Source organism: Colias philodice, chromosome 20, assembly GCF_061535455.1.
Source record: "Colias philodice isolate Cphi_HAF_F1 chromosome 20, ilColPhil1 Martin Lab GWU primary, whole genome shotgun sequence".
Taxonomy (NCBI): Eukaryota; Metazoa; Arthropoda; class Insecta; order Lepidoptera; family Pieridae; genus Colias; species Colias philodice.
Window position 1 is genome coordinate 6,913,159 of NC_143105.1, and position 23,107 is coordinate 6,936,265.

The 23,107-nt window shown below is 34.0% G+C and overlaps 1 protein-coding gene and 1 long non-coding RNA gene across 4 annotated transcripts in view; both read left to right on the forward strand.

Annotated features, from left to right (window-relative positions):
* The window catches only part of trh (PAS domain-containing protein trachealess), a 175,813-nt gene that overhangs the window by 18,484 nt on the left and 134,222 nt on the right, over positions 1-23,107 (forward strand). For all 3 annotated transcript variants that reach the window (XM_089708058.1, XM_089708060.1, XM_089708059.1), the window contains exon 3: positions 22,350-22,382. In XM_089708058.1, the coding sequence (XP_089564184.1) occupies positions 22,350-22,382 (33 nt within the window). The remainder of the gene's footprint in view (positions 1-22,349; positions 22,383-23,107) is intronic.
* On the forward strand, positions 8,564-10,343 carry LOC149479543 (uncharacterized). Its single transcript, XR_016317224.1, has 3 exons — positions 8,564-8,871; positions 9,286-9,422; positions 10,212-10,343. It is a non-coding gene; the product is annotated as an uncharacterized LOC149479543 (long non-coding RNA).

Below are 23,107 nucleotides of genomic sequence, written 5' to 3' on the forward strand. Positions count from 1 at the left end.
GCTGAATGCCCGAAGTACGGTAATGGGTATCTTTGTGAGATAAAAACCAATCAGATCCAGACGAAAGCAGACTGCATACAGGATTTTATACAAAGTCAAGTCTTGGGCCAAGGATGCAGGATGACGGAAGTAATCCTTTCTCAAGAAATGATACTAGGACTGGATGACAGACACTACATCCTATCTATGCCACACCAGACGAAAATACATCTAAGATGCAAACAGGACGACTTCATGACTGTTAATGGCAGCTTCCTCATAACCGTTCCTGAAAATTGTATCCTGGAATCAGATAAATTTAAAGTCAATAACGTTCAAGATAGAATTCGAGGACAACCACTGAAAATAAGTAATATCGACTTAAATGAAATACACTTCAACCACAGCCTTGAAAATCATGTAAAGTTGAATTCAATAAATTTGGAAGATCTGCATAAGATTCATACTAAGGTACTGATGCAAGCACCGATTGAACTAGAAAAGGATACATCGACGATATACCATACCACTATCCCAATTTATACATTCCTTTTGGGCACTTTACTACTTTTCGCAACTTACAAAGTAATCAGTTATAAGAAGGTTACGTGCTGGAAGAATCAAGACGACCCTAATACAAAGACGGAAGATCAAGACAGTCAAAATTGTACCGAATCTTCGCCAGGACCACAGTTTCCAGCAACATTTTATCACACCGTGCTCAAATAGTTGCTGGTCTTCGGGGGGAGGAGTTACGCCAACGGATCCCCAAGACATTGCTGCGTCGACGTTTCTCACGGGAACGTATTGTGCGGACGTAGCAGATTCCATTGGCGACACGTAATTTTAAGTTTTCATTTTATATTCAATTAGCTTTATAATTATTAATTGTTAAGACTTGCATCGAGCAAGACGTATTGTAATAAGTTTATATTAAAGTATTTCTAAGTGAATTCGTAGTTTTTTTTGGGGCCTCCGGCTGTCTGAAACATAATTTGTGTAACGATGTTGTTTATCAGTGTTTATAATAACAATAAAATGCGAAAATGATTTGTTTTTTAAATTATTGTAGATTCTGAATAAAAACAATTTATTTTTTCTAATTATTATGTATAGGTATAATACAAGACATCGAAAGTTATCCACCACATTTCCATTTTGTGACTGATTGATGTATAAAATATGATAATGTTCCGATGACACATCTCAGATATAAATTGCTATCCGAACATATTATTATGAAAAAAATAAGATGCTGGCTGACGAACGAATCGATTTTATTCCGATTGAAAAATGATCGCATCGCATTCTAAATTCAAAATTTATCTGTCATCGAAATGAATCGAAATCATTGGACAATTTTGCCACCCGCAGCCAATCAAATGCAGCGATGAGATTCGAAACATGCATGTAGCACAAATGCATGTGCGATAGCGATTTAGTACTAGGAGATTAAAGTTGCTGTAAATTGTTGTTTATGTGATTTATTGTTATTTAATAATGAACCTACCTACCTACATAGTTTAACGTATCGCGTAGGTACGAGTTAATAACGTGTAACGTGTATGTGTGTATTAAAAAATGACGCATCCATAAATTCGATTTTTAAAATAATAGATGTGCTATTATATTATGTATTTGTCGTATAGTTACTTAAATACCACGTATTAATTATACTTGATAACGTTTGAGAATAATGAAAGACCGAATCTTTTAATTAAGTTTATGACTGCAATTCTATTAACTGACGTTTTTTTTAATAAAGAGAAACAACAAAACACGCTCGCAAAAAAGTAGTCGCGTATGACTTGCACTGCACACAAAATGGTCGCCCAGAACGCCGCGGCCGCCCTGTAATTCCAATACTTACGAACATTACCCAGGATGGCGACTATTATAATGTATTATGGAATATTATTTTACGACTATGGCCCCGGTGCGCATTATGGTATCGCATCTAAAAATACCGCCGTATTTATGGTGTTATGGGGGCAGAATCGATTATCGGCACACCTGTCGAATTGACATCGATATTTCGGTTGTTCGATGTAAACAATCGAATATCGATTATGGTACAGAGTAAAAACAATTACTGAAAGGACTAGGTCTCTACTTTGTGGTACCTACTACATACACTATATGGAACGCAATCGAGTTTGAAAATAAGCAAAGCTTTTACCATAAATAATAGACAATTAAAACCAGACAAGTTATGCCATTGGAATTATTTGATAAATTGACGACAAACTTAAGATTATGATAGTTGTTGTTATTAAATAAAATTTATTAGCTATAGAAATTTAACTCAGAATATAATATCCACTATGTAATCGATATGGAAATAAGCACAATGACCAATTTACTTCAAACTTCAGCAAGGATCGTATTTAGGACCTCTTGGCTCTTAGTAACAACGTTCACAGTTTTACCACTCTACCAAACACAAACTTGACTTATAAAGAGACTAATGAATTATAACTTTACAGAACCTCGTAAAGTTAAACTATCTAATAACATAAATAAAAGGGCGTGACATAGGGGGAGTTATAGCCCACCTGTTAATTCATACATAATATTATAGTGAATGATTACTTCATTGTAAGGGAATAGTTTTAATAACTTAATTCACGTTCATGAATATTAATTGTTATTGCTGATTTGGCACTAGATAGTAGGTTAATAGTTCCTGCTTGAATGGAATATGAAGTATTTCTGTGTATTTTTTTTAGACCTATTTTTTTTTAATTTAGCTTACTTTGTAGTGTGAAAAAATTTAACGGGTCTGTATTAGAGTAAAGTCTATAATGAACTCAATCTGACAGAAAATTACATAGAAATTTTTATTCCTCCTTTAAAATTTATCAGAATAAATTTCAAGATAATATTGGTAGGTACTACTTTTAATTTAATACATTTTTATGTAAATTCGACTTAAAATAAAGTCCAGTCAACTATAAGTGTCAAGAAACAGTGTCAAGAACTAAATAAAAAGTATAACGAGCATAGCCATGTTATATAGCAATTAACAACTGCGTGACCTTTCTAAAAACCGAAAAATACTGAGAAGTGTCCGCGTTACATTATGGTCACCGTTAGATGGTGTCCAGCAATTTATTCTCACGATTAAACCAATTCTAAGGATTAATATAATATTATACATTTAGTTTGGTACTGAATGCGAAAATATAATTATTAAGTCGAGTAGATACAATCAATATATTATGTACATGAGATATGTATTGACTAATGACTTCACCAGACAATGTGGTTGCATTCACGAGAATCACACTTTTGTGCATTATAATCAAAATTTACAATAATGGAATTGTTAATTGATGCTTATTTGTTCTCTACATAAACTTAAGTTGAAGGAAGTTTCCGCAATTTTGGTTCTACATCAGTATAATAGCAATATGCAAAACCGGACATGGTTTACATATTCTATCAGGCCGTAGGTATGGTCATTCCAAACCTGGAGCATGTTTTTTTTTTGTACTCATTGAGCATTTATTAAATTTTTAACAAAATATCTCAAAGGAAAAATCCCTAGCTCTTTACTGTGATAAAATGAAAATGGTAGTTTCTGACCCTACCTAAGTGTAAAGTATTTTCTATTACGTAGTGGTATTTGAACAGTACACTTCGTGAGCAAGTATCTGAAAATGGACACGATGACACTAGTCGACATTGAACTTTTTTGAAGTAACTGCTCACTAACCATAGGTACGATGAATACGTAAATTTTACTTAAGAATCTTGGCCTTCGCTTTTACCTTACGTCTACCAATTTAATTCCGTGAATAGCAAGCTTTATTTAAAGACTAAAGCTTGCTATTCACGATACAAACCATAGCTCACCAAGAATTCCACATTCAAATATAATAATCAGGTACAGTCCAAGGCAAATTCGAAAGACATGAAAACGTACAATCGTGTACAAATTTCAATGAGATGTAAATGTACAATCGCGCACATTGTTGGGCGCGAGGTGTGAAAGGTTATTTGTGCCGTGAATTATGAGAATTATATCTTCGACTATGATTTTACACTTCAAGCGGAAACTAGGTGGAGATTAGTGTGGACGTGACTTGATACAATATTTTTTTTAATAAAGAGAATTAAAAGACAGCATGGTCCATTTTACTATTATGTTAGTTAAGTGTAATAATAAAAATTGTGTTGAACGCACTATGTTGTAGAAACATGTTTTAATGCGTTAGGCAATTGCATTAGTGTAATAAAGTTTATCCTTACTTTAATTATAAATGCAAAAGTGTTTCTAACATGTTGAAAGGGAAATTAAATAACACACTTTTTATGTCTGGAGATAGTTAGGTGGCTATACAGTGACATAGGCCACTTTTTATCGCCGTGAAACCATGGGAATTTCCTTTAATCAGGCGAGTGATGCCGCGGGAGAAAAACTAGTTCAATAAAGTAGTAAATCTATATGAGATTCTTATTTAAATGATTGTTCTAAAATTACACATTCAACAGCTCTTCAACCTGGATCTTCTATATAAAGCGTTTTTGGATTGAAACTGATAGCCAAGTTTGAGAGCTGTATAATCAAGACAGATGTTTTTCGCAAAATTGTTGAATTAATGTTACATAAACATGTCGAATATAGCTAGTTTTCATGAAGATATGGCCGGAGTGAATGATACACATCTCAGGTGCTATTATTCTATGCTAATGTGTCATTTTTATTCGCAGTTTTTATATGTAAAGCAATTTGGTGCAAGGTATTCCAACGATACATGTGTTTTCTTTATAAAAAACGTGTGAAGTTATTAACTATATGCTATTGCAATAGTCTGGAGATGAGACAATTAACATATTAATTCGGTGAATATTTATGTGGCAAATAATTGAATGATTAATTGAGGCTGGTTGCAAACATAAATAATTATTTAAACTACAGTGGTATTAATGTGGTTAAGATGTTTAGGTTTCTATGCAAACATAAGATAGACTTAATTAATTCAGCTGGAATATGAGGTTTTGGCGCATCAGATGATTGACTGGTTTGTTTCTTGGCTGCAGGTTTCTAGCTCTATGTATAAAAAATATCTCACATATTTAATTTCTATCATAACACAGTAATAGTATCTTTAGTGTCACTACATCTTCTTAAATGATTATGTACGAGCGGAGTTTAACAAATCGACGCCCCCCGCGAATAATCCGGTAATCGTAAAAGTGTAAATGTTCAGGAGAAATAAAAAACCATTTTTCCTTAATAACTCCATTAAACAACAAGTATCAGAGACTTTTAATATCGCATATGGAAGCTAATTTTTTCAGCTATCTGGTTATTTCAACAAAATTTAAGTAGTCCCAAGGGCTTTGTTATAATTTAGCTGGATTCATTTTACTATACTAGTGTAGGTCAAGCTCTGGTCAGTAATGTCACTTACGATATTGTTCGTGTAAATTTATATTTTTGACGGCAACAGTAAAATCTTGTTGCGCTAATATTCGTGTTATTTGTTTTGTATACTGAACATTTGTAATAATCTATTATTTGGTTATTCGATTGTTTAACAGTAACGTACATTTTATTGTTATAACTATTACTGTTTATTCGAATAGTTTACTTAAGTATTATTTGATGATTATTATAGTATGTTTTATGAAATACAGGACATTTCAGTAAATGAAACAACTTTGGATTGTTTCACAAAACACGATAGTTATTATTATCATAGAAAATAGACACTGCACTGAAAACACGACTATTACACATGATTACACAATCATGAAAATTATACTATGGTCCTATTATAGTAAAAATTTAATCAGAATCCTCATCAAAACCTCACAGAAGGCGAATCCGCCGTGACCAGTCAGTACTTGTGTGGTGTGGTGTGTGATGTCTTTTTCGCGACTACCTTGTATACAGCAGCAGCGCTTGAGAAAAAGGGCTTCGTGACTCCGGCCGTTCCTCCTACATCGTATATCCTATCCCATTCGCTGATCGTATCCTGTCTCAAAATAAGCTTGACGAATGAAACAGGATACAGATCGTAATCCGGTTTCCGGAAAGGGCGGCTCCGACTCGACGGCCGCAATCTTGCTGCCATTCCTATAGACCCTGAAGACGTGGCTGTTAACCACGTCGGCATAGGCATCTATCAAGCCAAACCCCAGCTCTACCTGCTCTGCCGTATGTGGGTCCGTATCGCGGGTGCTATTCGTTCCATCTCCCTGTCCCTCAACACCGCCGGGTGCAACACACCCCTCTTGATCTCATAAAGCCTCGAAGCTTCGAGTATCCTGAGGTCAAGAGGGAGAATCCCAGCCAACAGCATCGCAGAGTTCAGAGACAGTCCGATATGCTCTGCAGATCTTCTGGGCAAAACCCCGTTGAACGGTGTTAAGCCTCTTTTGGACCCCCATCTTTTCCGCTTTGGGTGCCCACGCTGCTGATGCATACAATATAGTCGGTTATATAACTGCGATATATATAGTCTTAACTACTTGGGGGTTAAGCCCCCAACTTACTTTAGCTGCTCTTGCTAATAGCTTATAACGGGCGATTGCCTTTTTGCAAACGCTCCCGACATGGGCGTTGAATGTCAGGCCGCCATCAATATACTAGTAAGGCCCAGTATCTTAATACTTTCGAAATATTGGATGTCCACACTCCCCATTACAAGTCGTGGCCTGTCAAATTTTAATTTTCATGTCGAGAGCAGGGCACATGTCTTGTGTGGCGCGAATTTTAGTTTATTTCTGACACCCCATTCGCCAATTTTCCTCAATGTGCAGTTTGCCTTCGTCTCTACTTCTAAAGCAGTATCTCCATCAAACACTAGCACAATGTCGTCGGCAAAAGCCTGACAAAACACATCCATCTCCTCTAACATCCACAGCAGAGGATCCAGCAAGAGGTCCCACAGGAGCGGCCCACCCCTGCACGTACCCCTTGTTGGTCTCTCTACTCACTTCCACACCCGCATATATCTCATCTATCGCAGGTATCTGCTGATCACCCGCCTAACGTTCCCTGGACACCCAACTTCGGCCAACCGCACCTTTATGGCTGGCCACCAGGCGCTGTCAAAGGCTCCCTCTATGTCTAAAGATACCACAACAGAAATCTTCTTCTCCTCCCTCTTATTTCTGATGTGGCTCACTAGTCTATAGAGGGCGTCGTCGGTGCTCCTCTGTGGCATGAAGCCATACTGATGGGGGCTTATTTTGGCCAGCAGGTAGAACCTGAGTCGGACGACCAGCATCTAATGAAGATGAAAATGAAGGTTTCGATGTGGTCTATTCTGATTCCTGCCTCGTTTATCTATCAAACTTTCATCTCTTTTAATTTTTTCTAAGGCTGTGTAAATCATTTGCTCAGTAATAGAAAGAGTGTTTAAAAAAATACCTTGCATACTTGCACTCCATAATGAAAGTAGCGGGAAATCGATTTCTTAATAAAACCCCGAATAAGCAGGCAGGCAGGCAGGCAATTAAGTGCTAGTACAGGTACTAGCACTTAATTAAATAATGTAGAAAACTTTTTACCTGAATAATATCGTAACAACGTTTACTGTCAAATCGTATTGATATTATTTTTCGTAAAGATCTAAAACCATATTATTCGTTTCAAATACATTTTAATGTTATTTTATGGAATAAACGCGTAGTTTTTTATATCTTCGTAAATAAAGAGAGAAAAATTCTGAAAAAAATTTACATGGTGTATTTTAACTTCTAGATGACGAAAAACGCATAACATGAAGAACCCCGTAATAGGTCATTACCGGATTATTCGCGGGGGACGTCGAAATGTAAAATACCAACGCACCATGTCCACACTAACACCGTCACTCGCGGCCGGGATAATAACCCGGCTCGTAGTGATTGTTTTTTCTCCACTAATAAGTGGTTGGTGTGAGCGGCGGTCGTCGATTCTAAATTATTGATTGTATGTAATGGCGATCGAATCGCACGTTCGAACGATAATGTTGCCTAATGCTCGGATAATAACAAAAGCTCGTTTTGGTGATTCATGCGAGTTCATGATATTGGGATGAGTTAATTTAAGTATTAAATGAGGTACATGATTTTCACACTATTTTATAATTAACTCATTCTTAGTATAGTTTTATCTTGACTTGATTAAGTTATACATAAAAAGCTTGGCCGATATTTTGTTACTTACTATTAAAAAAATAGTTATCTTTACTAGTATACTATAATCGGTTATTTAGGAAGTTACTACTGTAAGAAGCCACCAGCATACAAATCTGAAAATTTCTACACAACAAAAAGCTCTACGATTAAGGCGAAATGAGACCCAAAACATACGTTTCGAGCGCACGGAGAATTAATTTTTTTCTTCAAAAACTTTGAATTTGATTTTTTTTATTTATCGATTTATTTAATTGAAGAGTTTGTTTAGTGACGTTTGGGAACCGAAACACGATTGACAAAATTTGCCTCGATAGAAAAACGTTGTGAAGTTGGCCAAAAATTAAACGGAGAATTAATTTCATTTGGACAATAGTAAAGTAATATCAATGAAATTTTATCCACATCCACTTCCATTCAATTCTTGATGGACGTACGGGATTAGATTTTTCAATTAATACATCAGTAATTTAAAAAAAATATATTTATAAACTATGAGCAAAAAATTGCGCGCAGGCCGGTCGCTTCCGCCGTTCCGCCTCCTGTTAGTCGACGCCAACGCGTCTTAGAGAGCAGTCCTGTACAACTTTTTCGCGCGGTGCCGTTGTCTACTCGCATACGTGATTTAGTGTTAGTGTTACTAAAGTTTTTCATAAACATGGTGAATTTTGGTGGCCAAAACATTGATGGTGAGAACATTAGGAAGAAAATGTTGCGAAGGCAGATGAAGAAACTACAGTTATTGAATCTAAATAGGTAAATTTAATGTTTATCATGCTTATTTATATTTATTATGTCTTTCGGTCGCTACAAGTCTAAAGATTTCAACTTCAAATATTTTGATTACTAGGTATATGTTTACAAGTCTAAATTGAGAAACGCATAAATGAAAATCTGATAGTTATTTTTATTTGTAATAAGTAATATTATTTTAGTCATATTTTGAGATTTCATTACCTATTTATGATTCTTGTATTAGTACATATATGTTTACAAAGTCTGAATTTAGCAACGCACAAATCAAGATTTTATAATTTTATGCACTCTGTCTTTATTTTTATTTATAATTTTATTATTGGTATAAATAGGTAATGTTTTAGTTGTTTTTTTGAGATTTCATTTTCCAATAAATATACTACTGATTTGTGTATGTATGTTTATTTCTAATAGCAAAGCGCGACCACGAAAAATCCGATGTGCAGCTTGCAAGCCAGGATGCAATAAAGACACGTTGGTCTTTTAGACCAACCATGATTACCAGAAACTGATGTGGATCTTCAGACAGTTTCACATAGTACTTTTTTTGTGTAAGTTTATTCTTATGTCATTTATTTATAAGTCATAAGATTGAAGATAGTGGAATATTTCAGACTAGTGTAAGATTATCACTGACGGGTAGGTAATTACCAGTGAGATCGGAAACAATTTTTATTTCAACCCTATTGCGTATAACTTTTTGTTTTTTTTTTTTGTGGTATTATAACTATTGTCTGAGGTCTTTCACTGCACCGGTAATTGTATTTTTTTTACTTATTAGATATCATGCTATTTTAGGCTTATTGCTGATCTACTAACAATTCTATACAAATTTGAGCAATCCCAAGACAAGGATTAGATAAAGGATATTTATTTATACATATATCAATTCGAATGAAAGTATGTATGAGTAATTTTTTAATTTGTTTGTATGACTACTATTTGCATATTATGCATAAGCATAATGACTTATAAATATTATATAAAAAATATTTGAAAAATTTGTAGTTATGTAACTATGATGCCGACTTTTTTACGAGATAGGACAATAGAGCGATAAACGAACGGACACAGCTGCGAAATTTTTTACTAATTGTTAGAATAATTGCGGTCAACCGTAAAATTTTGCAAACAAAAGAACGATTTTCTCAGAAAGTTTGCTATGTAAGACGCCGACAATCGAGTTTATTACGGGCTAGGATAATAAAGCGACAAAGGAACGTACACAGCTGTGCAATTTTTTCTAGTTTTGATGACAGTATCTTTATAATAATCGTGGTATTATAAGAGGTATTATCAATTGATTGTTCTCCTATTATAACTTATTATGGTTGTTTCAGCACCTCAATGTACAAGGATAGCTCAAAGTAACGGGCAAGAGACATATTTATTTACGGAACAAGGAGTAGAAGTCGTATCAAGAAGATAAACATTGGAACAATAAAATGGTAACAAAACCAGCATTCGAAAATATAAGATGTTAAGTATATCAAAATGTCGGATATATTTATTCAAAAATAATCAAAATTGTAAATAATATTTTTTTGTCCATTTTTTTTTTTCAATAAATATGATATAAAAACAAAAACCCGTTTTTTAAATCTTTTAAAACCGATAATAATGTAAAAAAAAAAACAAACGTAAATAGTATTATTCTATTATGTATTTTTATTATCATACTAGCGGTCCGCCCCGACTTCGCCCGTGGTACATGTTTACGTTTTCTCTACATAAGAACCATCCTCGTACTTGAAGGAATATAATAAAAAAAAGAATTATCGAAATCGGTTCAGCCGTTCTCGAGTTATGCGCTTACCAACACATTTTGCGATTCATTTTTATATATATAAAGATTGTACGTAAAGTCCCCATGTCGAAAACCTATAAAATTTGTTTACAAAGATTTGCAAATAAGCTAGTAACGTAGGTAGCGACAATTCTAACAATAACAAATAATTACATCATAAAATAATTTAGTCACAAGCTCATTTTTTGTAACCATTTTGTACCAATTAAAAATCGACCTTCGTGCAAAGGAACAAAGGTCGATTTTTCTACTTCGATGGACCCGGCAACGAAAAGACGTTGCCGGATCGCTTTACTCAGCTTTAACCGCGCGAATATTATGAATATAAGTAAAGTTCATTGAACCTCCGTTAGTTCCGTATGTTTCCGTCATCTATTCAGTTATGTGGCGTGGCGAGGGGATTTTTTTGAAGCGTCCCGCGCGCTCTTATGCTCCACCCAGGGGGCGTAGCCCAAAAGGTGCACAAGCATGATTGTATTTCGTCTTAAACTCCGTTTTCGGGTGCGTAGGTTAAAAATAGCTATCCGCTAGTTAGCTAACAAGGTGTCGGGTATCGCTATCTCCACAGATAATTTGCTAATTGCTTTCCTCTGTAATCATATACGGCAACACCGACCACTCAACTGGCAACACTCAGTTATTTGTTTTATTAACGAGCGCTAACTGGTATTATTTTCGCTCGCCAGGATCTAGTGTTTGGTTTTGTTAGTGTTTAAACGTGTAGGAGGTTATGTTTGCTGAGTTATAATGTACTAGCTTAAGTTCGCGGTTGTGTTCGCGAGGTAGTGAGAAAAAAATCATAGATAAGACATTTTTAAAGAATTGAAAATTCGATCACGAGGCGGCATTTGAACCCGCGTCTTTGGCCAAAATAAATCGAATCAATCCTCGTGATCCATTTTTTTTCTAGTCTTTAAAAGTTTCTCATTTATAAAGCATTTGAATACTATACAACTAAATTTTAAAGTCGTAGATTATTCTAAGGTCTGATTTTTATAGCGATATTGAAATCGGCAACTTAAGATTTTTTAAATACCATTATAATCAAGTTATAATAAATTGTTTAATTCTATAATAACACCATTATCGGTCTACATTATAAATCTTTCAAATTACTTATAAAACATACAGGTGTAATAATTTCAAAGCTGATCTAGACAAACATACAAAATTCGCACTCATATTACACTTATACACTTTAAAGTACCGCTGAGCTATTAAACTGTATAACGACTCAAATATCACCTAAATTAGACAAAGTAACACTAAAGATGTGAATTTCGCGTGAATTTGGAAACGATTGCGGTGACGGGGAACAAACAGACAATGTACACAGAGTACACATTGTTCTATGCGTCAAAGATTAGAGCTTTGTAGATGTGGCAGGTGGATGAATGTTATTTTTTATGTTGTTAAATTAATGTGTTGCATATTAAAAAGAAAAATTTATCTACATTCTATAATCCCTAAAATAGTCAAATAATAGAAATGAATAGTTATTTTATAATAATGTAGAATGTTCATTATTTAACAATGTACAACTAATATTTTAAGTTAAGATAAAGCAATCGATAAAATTGTAAATGAAATCATCTCTGCTCGAATGAGGGATTCGAGTAGGATAAATCGCAAGAAGAGAGAGTTTAAGGATCAAAATTTTAAACAACAAAGCCACATTAAAGCAACAATGAACGTTATTATATACACAACTAGTATAGTAAAACCAGTATAATTTGAATTAAAAAGATGAATATCAACCGTAGTCGACAGTAGCGCGTCTACAACATAAAATATTGCACGCCTCATAAGCGAAGCGTTGAGGTGGGTACTACTGTCACTTCGCGCAAAACATCTGATTTTTCAAACTTAAAATGTCTTTATGTATCATACATTGCACTTGTAAGATATAGAGCGGGCTCCAAGGAGATGTTCGTTTGCACAAATAGCGGACCCAAATCTGACTTCTGATATATATTGTATAGATCCCAGACATCCCATAGACAGATGTTGCCAACCAGTTCCGCGGTCCCCCTCCCCGCACCCCGGCAACTAAATATGGCATACAAAGAAAAAAATAAACACTTCCAAAACATGCCGCGTGGGGCATCAAATGAAAGAGCCTATTGAGTAGATCACGAATATATAGCATACTATAACATTTCTTACACTTTCTCTAAGATTTTTTAGAAAATCCACGAAAATGGTCCATTTCCGAGTCAACTTCAAACCACTATAGATTGAAAACTCATGAATACATTTTTTAAATTACCATTCTAAATAATTAACAATAGTCCATTGTTTACGATTCAACAGTTCGTACAGTGAAACAGTTGCATGGGGGAGTGGGGGGAGCATCCAAAGATGGCGAGTATATTTTCTATGCCAAATCTAATCACACAGAGGCTGATTCAAGAATTTTCTGCCATATTTTTCATTCTGTCAAACACAAAGACAGTGCAGAGATAATTATTCTAAGCCCTGACACCGATATTTTTGTATTAGGCCTTTATTTCTGGCATAAACTTGAAAATATACTCGCCATCTTTGAATGCTCTCCCTACTCCCCCATGCAACTATTTCACTGTACGAACTATTGAATCGTAAACAATGGACTATTGTTAATTATTTAAAATAATAATTTAAAAAATATATTCATGAGTTTTCAATCTACAGTGGTTTAAAGTTAACTCAAAAATGGACCATTTTCGTAAATTTTCTAAAAAATCTTAGAGAAAGTGTAAGAAATGTTATAGTATGCTATATATTCGTGATCTACTCAATAAGCTCTTTCATTTGATACCCCCCCACGCGGCATGTTTTGGAAATGTTTATTTTTTTCTTTGTATGCCATATTTAATTACCGGGGTGCGGGGAAGGGGACCACAAAACTGGTTGGCAACATCTGTCTATAGGATGTCTGGGATCTATACAATATATATTAGAAGTCAGATTTAGGTCCGCTATTTATGCAAACGAACATCTCCTTGGAGCCTGCTCTAATAATACATACACACACATATTAGTCCGGGATACATCGCCCATTTTTGCAAGTGATTACTATCAAGCTAATTTTTCGTGAGTAGCTTTATTTTGATGAGATGCCCAATAATTTCATGTACGAAACTCTCGATTGTGGTAGCTTACAGAGGTAACAAGGATAAAAATTTTTGATTTGACGGTTCTCAAATATTTATTACGCAATTTGTAGGACAATACGTCTGTTGAATTAAATAAGTATTAAATAAGTGAAAATAAAAAAATCAGCTGGTTAGTAATCATTTATGATGACTTCGTTATCGATACACATTGGAAAGGGGGACTCTTTGATCAAACCATAGATTTTGTAGGACAAATATTTTTTCGAATAATTTAGATAATTATCTTGAGATTGAACAAAAAAAAACATTCAGTTAGTAATTAATATTTGAGAACCATCAAATCAAAATATTTTATCCTTGTTTCCTCTGGTAGCTACCACAATCGAGAGTTTTGTACATGAAATTATTGGGCATCTCATCAAAATAAAGCTACTTACGAAAAATTAGCTTGATAGTAATCACTTGCAAAAATGGGCGATGTATCCCGGACTATATTAAGAAAAAACACTATTTTTAACGTTCATGATATTTTTGATGTCATTTTTGTTATTTAAACTAGTTAAAAAACAGTTTAAAAAAGTTCTGTCTTGGACGTCCGTGTGTCTGTAATTTAGAGGTCCGCGCCGCAGTCCAAAAGCCCAGCGGCGGCGCGCCGGGTGCGGCACCCGGCGCGGCGCGGCGTCGCCGGCGTGGGCTAGTTATTTTTAAAGTTATTAGGGGGTGGGCGGGCAGTAGAAAAATCTCTCTTTAAGTTTAATAAAAAAAATATTTTTATTAAAATCAAATAGCTTAACTATTTAGTGATGAACATGATAATTATAAACATTGCCAATAATTTTATTGGCAAGGTTATGTCAGAGCAAGCAAAGGAGCAGGTGGGCCACCTGATGTTAAGTGGTCACCACCGCCCATAAACACTTGTAACACTAGAAGTGTTACAGGTGCTTTGCCGGCCTTTTATGGACAAATAAGCTCTTTTCTTGAAGGCCCCAATGTCGTAGTTGTTCGGGAACACCGCAGGTGGCAAATCTTTCCATAGTTTCACCGTACGCGGAAGGAAGTTGCGGGTGAAGCGGACAGTGGTGGAGCGCCAACCATCCAGATGGTGCGGATGGAACTGGTTTTTACGGCGTGTGGTCCAGTGGTGGAACTGTGCGGCTGGTAAAAGGTGGAACAATTCCTCAGAGCACTCCCCATAGTAGATTCTGTACAGTATACAGAGAGACGCAACGTCTCTTCGCACTGACAGTGGATCGAGCCTATCGGAAAGCCTACGGTCATCGACAATTCGAGCTGCTCGACGTTGGATGCGGTCAAGAGGAAGGAGTTGATACTGTGGGGCTCCAGCCCAGAGATGAGAACAGTACTCCATATGCGGTCGCACCTGAGCCTTGTACAGCTGAAGTCGGTGGGCCGGCTTGAAGTACTGTCTCGATCTACTGAGCACACCAAGTTTTTTCGAGGCTAATTTAGCCTTCGCTTCCAAATGACTGCGGAATTGAACGTCACTCGAGATTTCAACTCCGAGGATTCCGATATACTAAGGGGAGTACTTTTAAACCGATGTTCTACGACAAATGGGGTCTTTTTAGCGGTGAACGCGCAAACCAGCTGTGTCTTTAGGGGATTGAACTCGACAAGATTAAGTTCGCCCCAATCCGAGACTTCTTGGAAAGAAGACTCGACTTCAGACACAAGTTTGTTTCGACTCTCATTGAGGCTTTCCTTTGAGGTGGGATAATCGATATATCGATATAGTACATCGATATAGTAGACATTGTCTACTATATCGATGCGACGTTGCCGTGTTGTAGACAACAACGCGTGCGTGACACATGGTTCGCGCGCAAAATTTGAACTCGGCGCCAATTTTTCTGTGACCCGGCGGCGGCGGCGGCGCGCCGGGGTCTCTCGGCGGCGGCACGCCGGCGTGGCGCGGACCTCTAAGTCTGTATGTGCGGATCCTTTTTCTTGTTAACACGATAGCGACCGAAATACTTTACTAATCGAGTCTTTTTTTTTCTCTTACGCTTGAGTATGCTCAGGAATAGAACCCTTTCATTTTTCAGGGTCTGATTCGATGTGGTTTAATTGTTATTAAATAAACAAAAATAATAATTAATAAATATTTATTAAAAAAAAATTATGAGGCGTGCACTTTTGGATTTTCCAAATTATCTTTAGTCTATGCTTAGAAACTGGTCTCATAAAAAAAAGTATTTGCCGGTAAATCGCGTTCTTACGTGTATATTCAATTATAGGTTTATGAGGAAAGTGATCGATACGGTTCGTAGATACAAACATGTATTTTATATAGCAGTAGAATAATAGAGGTAATCTATCTACTCTAGAAAGAAAAAGTGCATTTTTATTAGCACAATCGGTTCATTTACTCTCATAAGATAGTGTAAGGTTTTTAAAAATGGAATTTATGAAATGATTGTTACGAAGAGAGATATCAAGACAATTCCAAGTCCAAAATAAGTACTTATTGATATCAATAAATATATTTTTTTAATAGAGAGTCCAAACTATATTAAAAAATATTTTGTAATCAAAATTCCCAATAATGATATTATGATATGCTATTATGAAGAAAAGTTTGATATTATTGTAAATACTTGATTGCAATTAGATCCTGGTATTTTTAAAGATATCTATATTGTACAAACAATTTCTGTTCCAAGCTTGAATTCATAAGGTACCAACCTAACATATTCAGCTATTTTTCCGTAATATTTCCCTCAAATGTCGGATTTAGGTTAAAAAGTATAAAAGCAAAACATCCTTGCTCAATATGGAACACGCAAATACCCCGAAATTTAATAAAACACCTTATAGGGTGTAAATTTGCGATATGAAATATGTGGAACAATAATCTTCTTGATCGGTGAAGTGATCGTAAAGTATTTGCCGCTTTTTATTAAAAGAACTTTATAACAAGATTTTTTTTTTAAATATAGCAAGACTTTCTCATATTATGTTCAGAAATAATGTCTATATTTGAATCAAATTAAAAATTAGATCATAATATTTAATGTCTTTTGGGAGCTCACTTTATTAACTTAGGTATTTAATATTTCCCATTGTTGCTTATTTATTTATTTTGTGCAAAAAAATAAATATTATCTAATTATTTTATTTTAGAGGAACACCGAACAAGTAAGAATAAGTATTCTAATTAGAGTAATTAAAAACTCATCTATCATTAAAGCCAATATATAGTTTAAACGGGAAACTGTAATAAAAATACCGATTTGTCAAACTTTTCTCTAACAATTTTATAAAGACCGTCTGAAAATCGAACGTCATAAAACATAATGGAATTCAGTTTAGAAACTTCGCCTGCAATTGTCAGCACTCGCGACACGTCGTTTTGCATTTTATATCATTCGCTTAACGTTTTTGAACGTTATGTTGACATGCTAATGTTGCTATTCATTTTAAAATTCGAACGAGGAACTGAACTTTTCTTCTTCTTGCGTTTGTTTTTTTTTTGATGACATTAAAATTGATTCTAAATTCAAAGATCTGCAATATTTGACGAGGAAATTTAAGTGCTTTGTTTTTTTATGTTTAGCAAGTTTACCTTTTTTTATGAACCTTTTTCTATTGAATTCGATAAACCCAGTGACTCAGTGAGAGTGTAATATTTATAGTAACGAGAACAGTTGACTTATAAAAATCATAGAACATAATATGATGTGAAAGTCTAAGAGCCCGGCTAAAGATACTAATTATTTATTATTTATTAAGATGAACATTTTCTATAAGCATGTTTTTAAAAAATTCTTACTTACCATAAAGTCCATACGTACGAAGTCGCGGGCACGAGCTAGTTTGATTATTATTACGCTTACAAATGAATTTGTACCTATCCAATACAGTTAAATAGTATAAAAGCAGGAACAACGTAATGTCCCCAAGTACATCGTGAATGTAAATTCGGCAATTTGGAGCACTTGGCGTACCTTATGTGCGAATCACGCATAAAATTACAATAATACACACCCTTATTGTGGTTCACAGTTATATGCTATATGTTTAAATTTATAGGTTATTTGAAGGGTACGTTGTACGTAATTGTCTATCATGTGGTGTCTAATTGAAGGCATACAATTTAATATCGTTTTCATTCACATTTTAAAAGAGAACACATTTCCATCAAACTTTGACGGGACAAAATAGTTACTTAGGTTGATTAAATTTAGTTTTAAATTAATTGTATCTACGCTTTATCTATCTCTTCTATAACTGAGACTAATTTTGCGTTACCTATTATCGAATCTGTTCAGGCTTTAAGAGATTTTTTTTTATATTTATCAAGAGATCTAATAACGAATGTAGAGGCTATAATGTAATTAAATAATCCAAATGCCATTCTTAACCACGCTTTTCATATTATTGAAAAATAAGATTTTAACTATTTTTCAACGTTTTTATAACATACTAGCTGTACTGTGCGGTTTCACTCGCAGTGCTCCGCTCCTGTTGGTCTTAGCGTGATGATAGCCTTCATAAAAGCCTTCATAAATGGGCTAACTAACACTGAAAGAATTTTTCAAATCGGACCAGTAGTTCCTTTGATTATCGTGTTCAAACAAACAAACTCTTCAGCTTAATAATATTAGTATAAATTTAAATGTCCAACCAAATGGTATGTTAATAAGAGAAAACAGAGAGAGCAACAATATAAAAGGACATTAGAAGCAACAATGCAGCAGACTTGTTCAGAGAAGCTATTGAAATGTAAACTAAAGCGTTAACCTCTTGGATGTATGGGTTTGTTAGTTATTATTACATATTTAAACTTACTTTTAAAGATCCCTATTAGTTGGTATGAAATAGGACTTTATATGAATAAGACTCTTTGAACTAGTGCTATTAATCGTGAGCAAAAAGTACTATTGCCATAGACATTACTACCTAACTGAAAGTCTAGTCTAAATCGATTTGGTGATATATGCCCAACGCAGATCACGATCATGCTACGAATAATAAACATACCGCTACAAGTTGATAGACTGCAACATTGCAACTAATAATGCATTTTTTTAATAATGTTGTTATTTATTTATTTATTTATTTATTCTTTATTGTACATAATATACCAAACATAAATAAGCTATTCTATAATTACAATTTTACAATTGTTAATTTAGGTCAGAATTATAACCTCTTTGTAAAACAATTATTATTGAAATGAAACTTCTTTAGGCGCGGGGGTAAAATTTCAAGGTCGCGTCATGGCAATACCATCACGTCATGGAGTAAGGTGACGATTTTGGTATCTTTAAATCTTGCCAAAGAAGTTTTACTTCACGTCGGCACAGACGCTATTTTGCCAAATAGTAGGTATGTACATGTCATCACATTAATATCACAGTTTAAACAGCCGAGAAAATAGTGAGAAAATGATCCCTTTCTCGATGTGTACAGCTATTATAATTTATATATTAATAATGTACGGCGTTTATCCGTCGCTTGTGAATAATTCATTAATCGCCCGGGAGGTCGTACACTCAGATAGTCTAGATCGACTAAAGACGCGTTATTACTTATTATGTAAGTATATTTTAATTCTATGGGAAAATATACTATTTATTTAAATTGAAAAGAAGGAAATTAGGATATTATTTTTGAACTTGATACAAGTTTTGTATGGCAAGCTAAAAATTACACTAAAAAATCTAAAATCTCAATCTATACTATGTATATCGATACTAATATTATAAAGCTGAAAAGTTTGTTTGTTTGAACGCGCTAATCTCAGGAACTACTGGTCCGATTTGAAAAATTATTTCGGTGTTAGATAGCCCATTTATCAAGGAAGGATATAGGCTATTTACCATCACGCTAAGACCAACAGGAACGGAGCAATGCGGGTGAAACCCCGGGGCACAATTAGTACAGAATACATACAAAATTTTATTACAGAATTTAATAATTGAATCGAAAGCCGGTTATGGCATTATATTATATGCTTCTACGAGTAATATACCTACTACCAAACCAATACCTACTTCCAACCAATGTTAATACAAATTATTTTTACTACTTTCATTTTGTTAACTAATACGAAATTCATAACGTAGTACGTACAGAATTTTAATGACAAGACTGTCCCTTGAATAAGGTTTCATAAATTTCATGCGTTTAAAACGAAACAAGAAACAGTGTGATATTACAAGTGTTTTAATTAATAATAAATTCATTATACATACCTTATTTGACCCAGTTTTTTATCATGAGTCTTGATATATTTGGAACATGAAATGATGCGAGAATTCTTTTGTTCGTGTGTTTTTACTGCTCACCTAAATGGTGTACTTGTATTTACGTTTATACAGAACAGATTCAAATCTAATAAGGTTTATCTATTATATATATGTATAAGATCTATGCAACCGGTGATAAATAATACATATTTTGAATATAAAAAAAAATATCTGGAACTCTAGTTGAAGGTTATATTTTAGTTTAAGTTCTGCCCGACAGATGTATTTTTTAAATGCATTATTAGATGATATGGGTACTGATTAAGAATTAAAAGATAGTTTATAAATATAAATTTATAAAGAATAGAAAAAATTCGATCACGAGGCGGGACTCGAACCCGCATCCTTTCGCGCCATTCCGGGGCAGATGCCTGACCAACTCAGCCACTCGTGACCCGTCACCCGCCAGAGCAATCGAATTTATTCTATTTTTTCAGTTTTATGTGTCAGGTTTTCTATTCTTTCGAATTTTTTCTATTCTTTATAAATTTATATTTATAAAGCATTTTAGGGCCGATTTTTCAATGTTTGGATAAAACTTATTCGTCCAATAAAGTATTGCACGATAATATTAAAATGTCACGTAAACTGTCAAATACGGGCAATTAGAATTCGTTTTTAAAATGATAGTTTTATACATTATTCGACGAATAAGTTTTATCCAAGCATTGAAAAATCGGCCCTAAATGACATAAAACCAAGATAGTTTATAGTTAGATAATCTATTTAGTTTCTTGATTCATATGTATGAAAATATTCGTCAGTGTTGTGAACTGGCCCAGCCTTGTCTTCTAAGCATTTTAAAACTTACTCTATGATGAAAGCAAGATAGAATCTTCACAGATATCATTGAATTACATTTCAATAGAACATGTGATGATGTGACATAACATAAATATTTATTATCGTCAGCTTTATAGTATCTATTTTAGTTTTTGTGCTTTAGCAACGTGTGAGAGTAAATTCACACCTGGAGTGGAAAGAAAAAGAAAGCATTAGTAGATTATGTAATTGGTAGAGTATTAATATTATATTTTAGTAGAGGTAGACATGGAAGATGCATAGTAAGATAGATCTGTCCAATATATGTATATCAGGAAGCCTGTACTAGAGCAGGCTCCAAGGAGATGTTCGTTTGCAAAAATAGCGGACCTAAATCTGACTTCTGATATATATTGTATAGATCCCAGACATCCTATAGACAGATGTTGCCAACCAGTTTTGTGGTCCCCCTGCCCGCACCCCGGTAATTAAATATGGCATACAAAGAAAAAAATAAAAATTTCCAAAACATGCCGTGTGGGGTATCAAATGAAAGAGCTTATTGAGTAGATCACGAATATATAGCATACTATATACATTTATTACACTTTCTCTAAGATTTTTTAGAAAATTTACGAAAATGGTCCATTTTTGAGTTAACTTTAAACCACTATAGATTGAAAACTCATGAATATATTTTTTAAATTATTATTTTAAATAATTAACAATAGTCCATTGTTTATGATTCAATAGTTCGTAATATAATATTAGTGAGCTATGTGGTGGATTTGATGAAAATAACTATATACTATATGAACTTGAAAATATACTCGCCATCTTTGAATGCTCCCCCCACTCCCCCATGCAACTATTTCACTGTACGAAATATTGAATCGTAAACAATGGACTATTGTTAATTATTTAAAATAATAATTTAAAAAATATATTCATGAGTTTTCAATCTATAGTGGTTTAAAGTTAACTCAAAAATGGACCATTTTCGTAAATTTTCTAAAAAATCTTAGAGAAAGTGTAAGAAATGTATATAGTATGCTATATATTCGTGATCTACTCAATAAGCTCTTTCATTTGATACCCCACACGGCATGTTTTGGAAATTTTTATTTTTTTCTTTGTATGCCATATTTAATTACCGGGGTGCGGGGAAGGGGACCACAAAACTGGTTGGCAACATCTGTCTATAGGATGTCTGGGATCTATACAATATATATCGGAAGTCAGATTTAGGTCCGCGATTTTTGCAAACGAAACTCCACTGAGAGTCCGGTCTATACGTGTAAAATAATAACAAGAAGGTTCGGAGTCCGAACTTAGGTAGAGTCAAAATAAGTCAAAGCTTATCACAAACTTCTTCGGGTACCTTCTTCTTCGGGCAACCACTAAAATAGGTAATTCGCGAATCATAATATGTGAATTATAATGTGTACCTTATAAACGTTTTTCATGCATTTCAATATGATTTTAATAATGTAAGCAAATTAGTAAGGTTTTTAATTTCATTATGATTTGCAGGTATCGAGATGAGGCGCTTTGCTGGTCGGAAAGGTGAGCTAAATATTTCTTCACTAATGTTAATAAACTTAATAATTCATTTTTATTAATAAGAATTAGATATAGATACCGATGAATAATGAATTCTACAGAAGCTTTATATGGAAAAGATAGGAAATGGTTTTTCAATTTTCTCAAGTTAAAACCGAATATAATATAGTTAGTATACCTGCCTGTCATTCTCAAAATAGAACGTAATAATTAAAAAGGCATAATATAGTAAAAACGATTATTATAAAACAAACAAACAGACGAATGATTATAATCACTGAATGCAAATATTTATCCAACCAAGGTAACACGATCCTATTATATTGATCATGAGATGTATAGTAAGTATTATTTGTTTTTATATTTATAGCGTATAGTTCAAGCTTTGTGATAGTAGTTTTGAGTATATTAAACCATACTCTAAATTAGCAAACCTTGAACAATTGAATCTTATCATTAGAAAAGTTCATCAGTCTCTTGGAACTTTTTATAATTTTTTGCTACCAATTTGAAATGTTATTGACGATAGACTTGCCGGTTCTACGTTAAAATTTAAATAACTAATTTTATATTTTGTTTAATTATTTCAATACCTAATATAAGTGTGATTACCTTACACATACATGTACTTACAATACCTTACCTTACTACATATTTGAAAGACATTACATCGTACAGATTACAGGAATATTTATATTATACCTTTTTACCTTTTACCTCAAAAACAG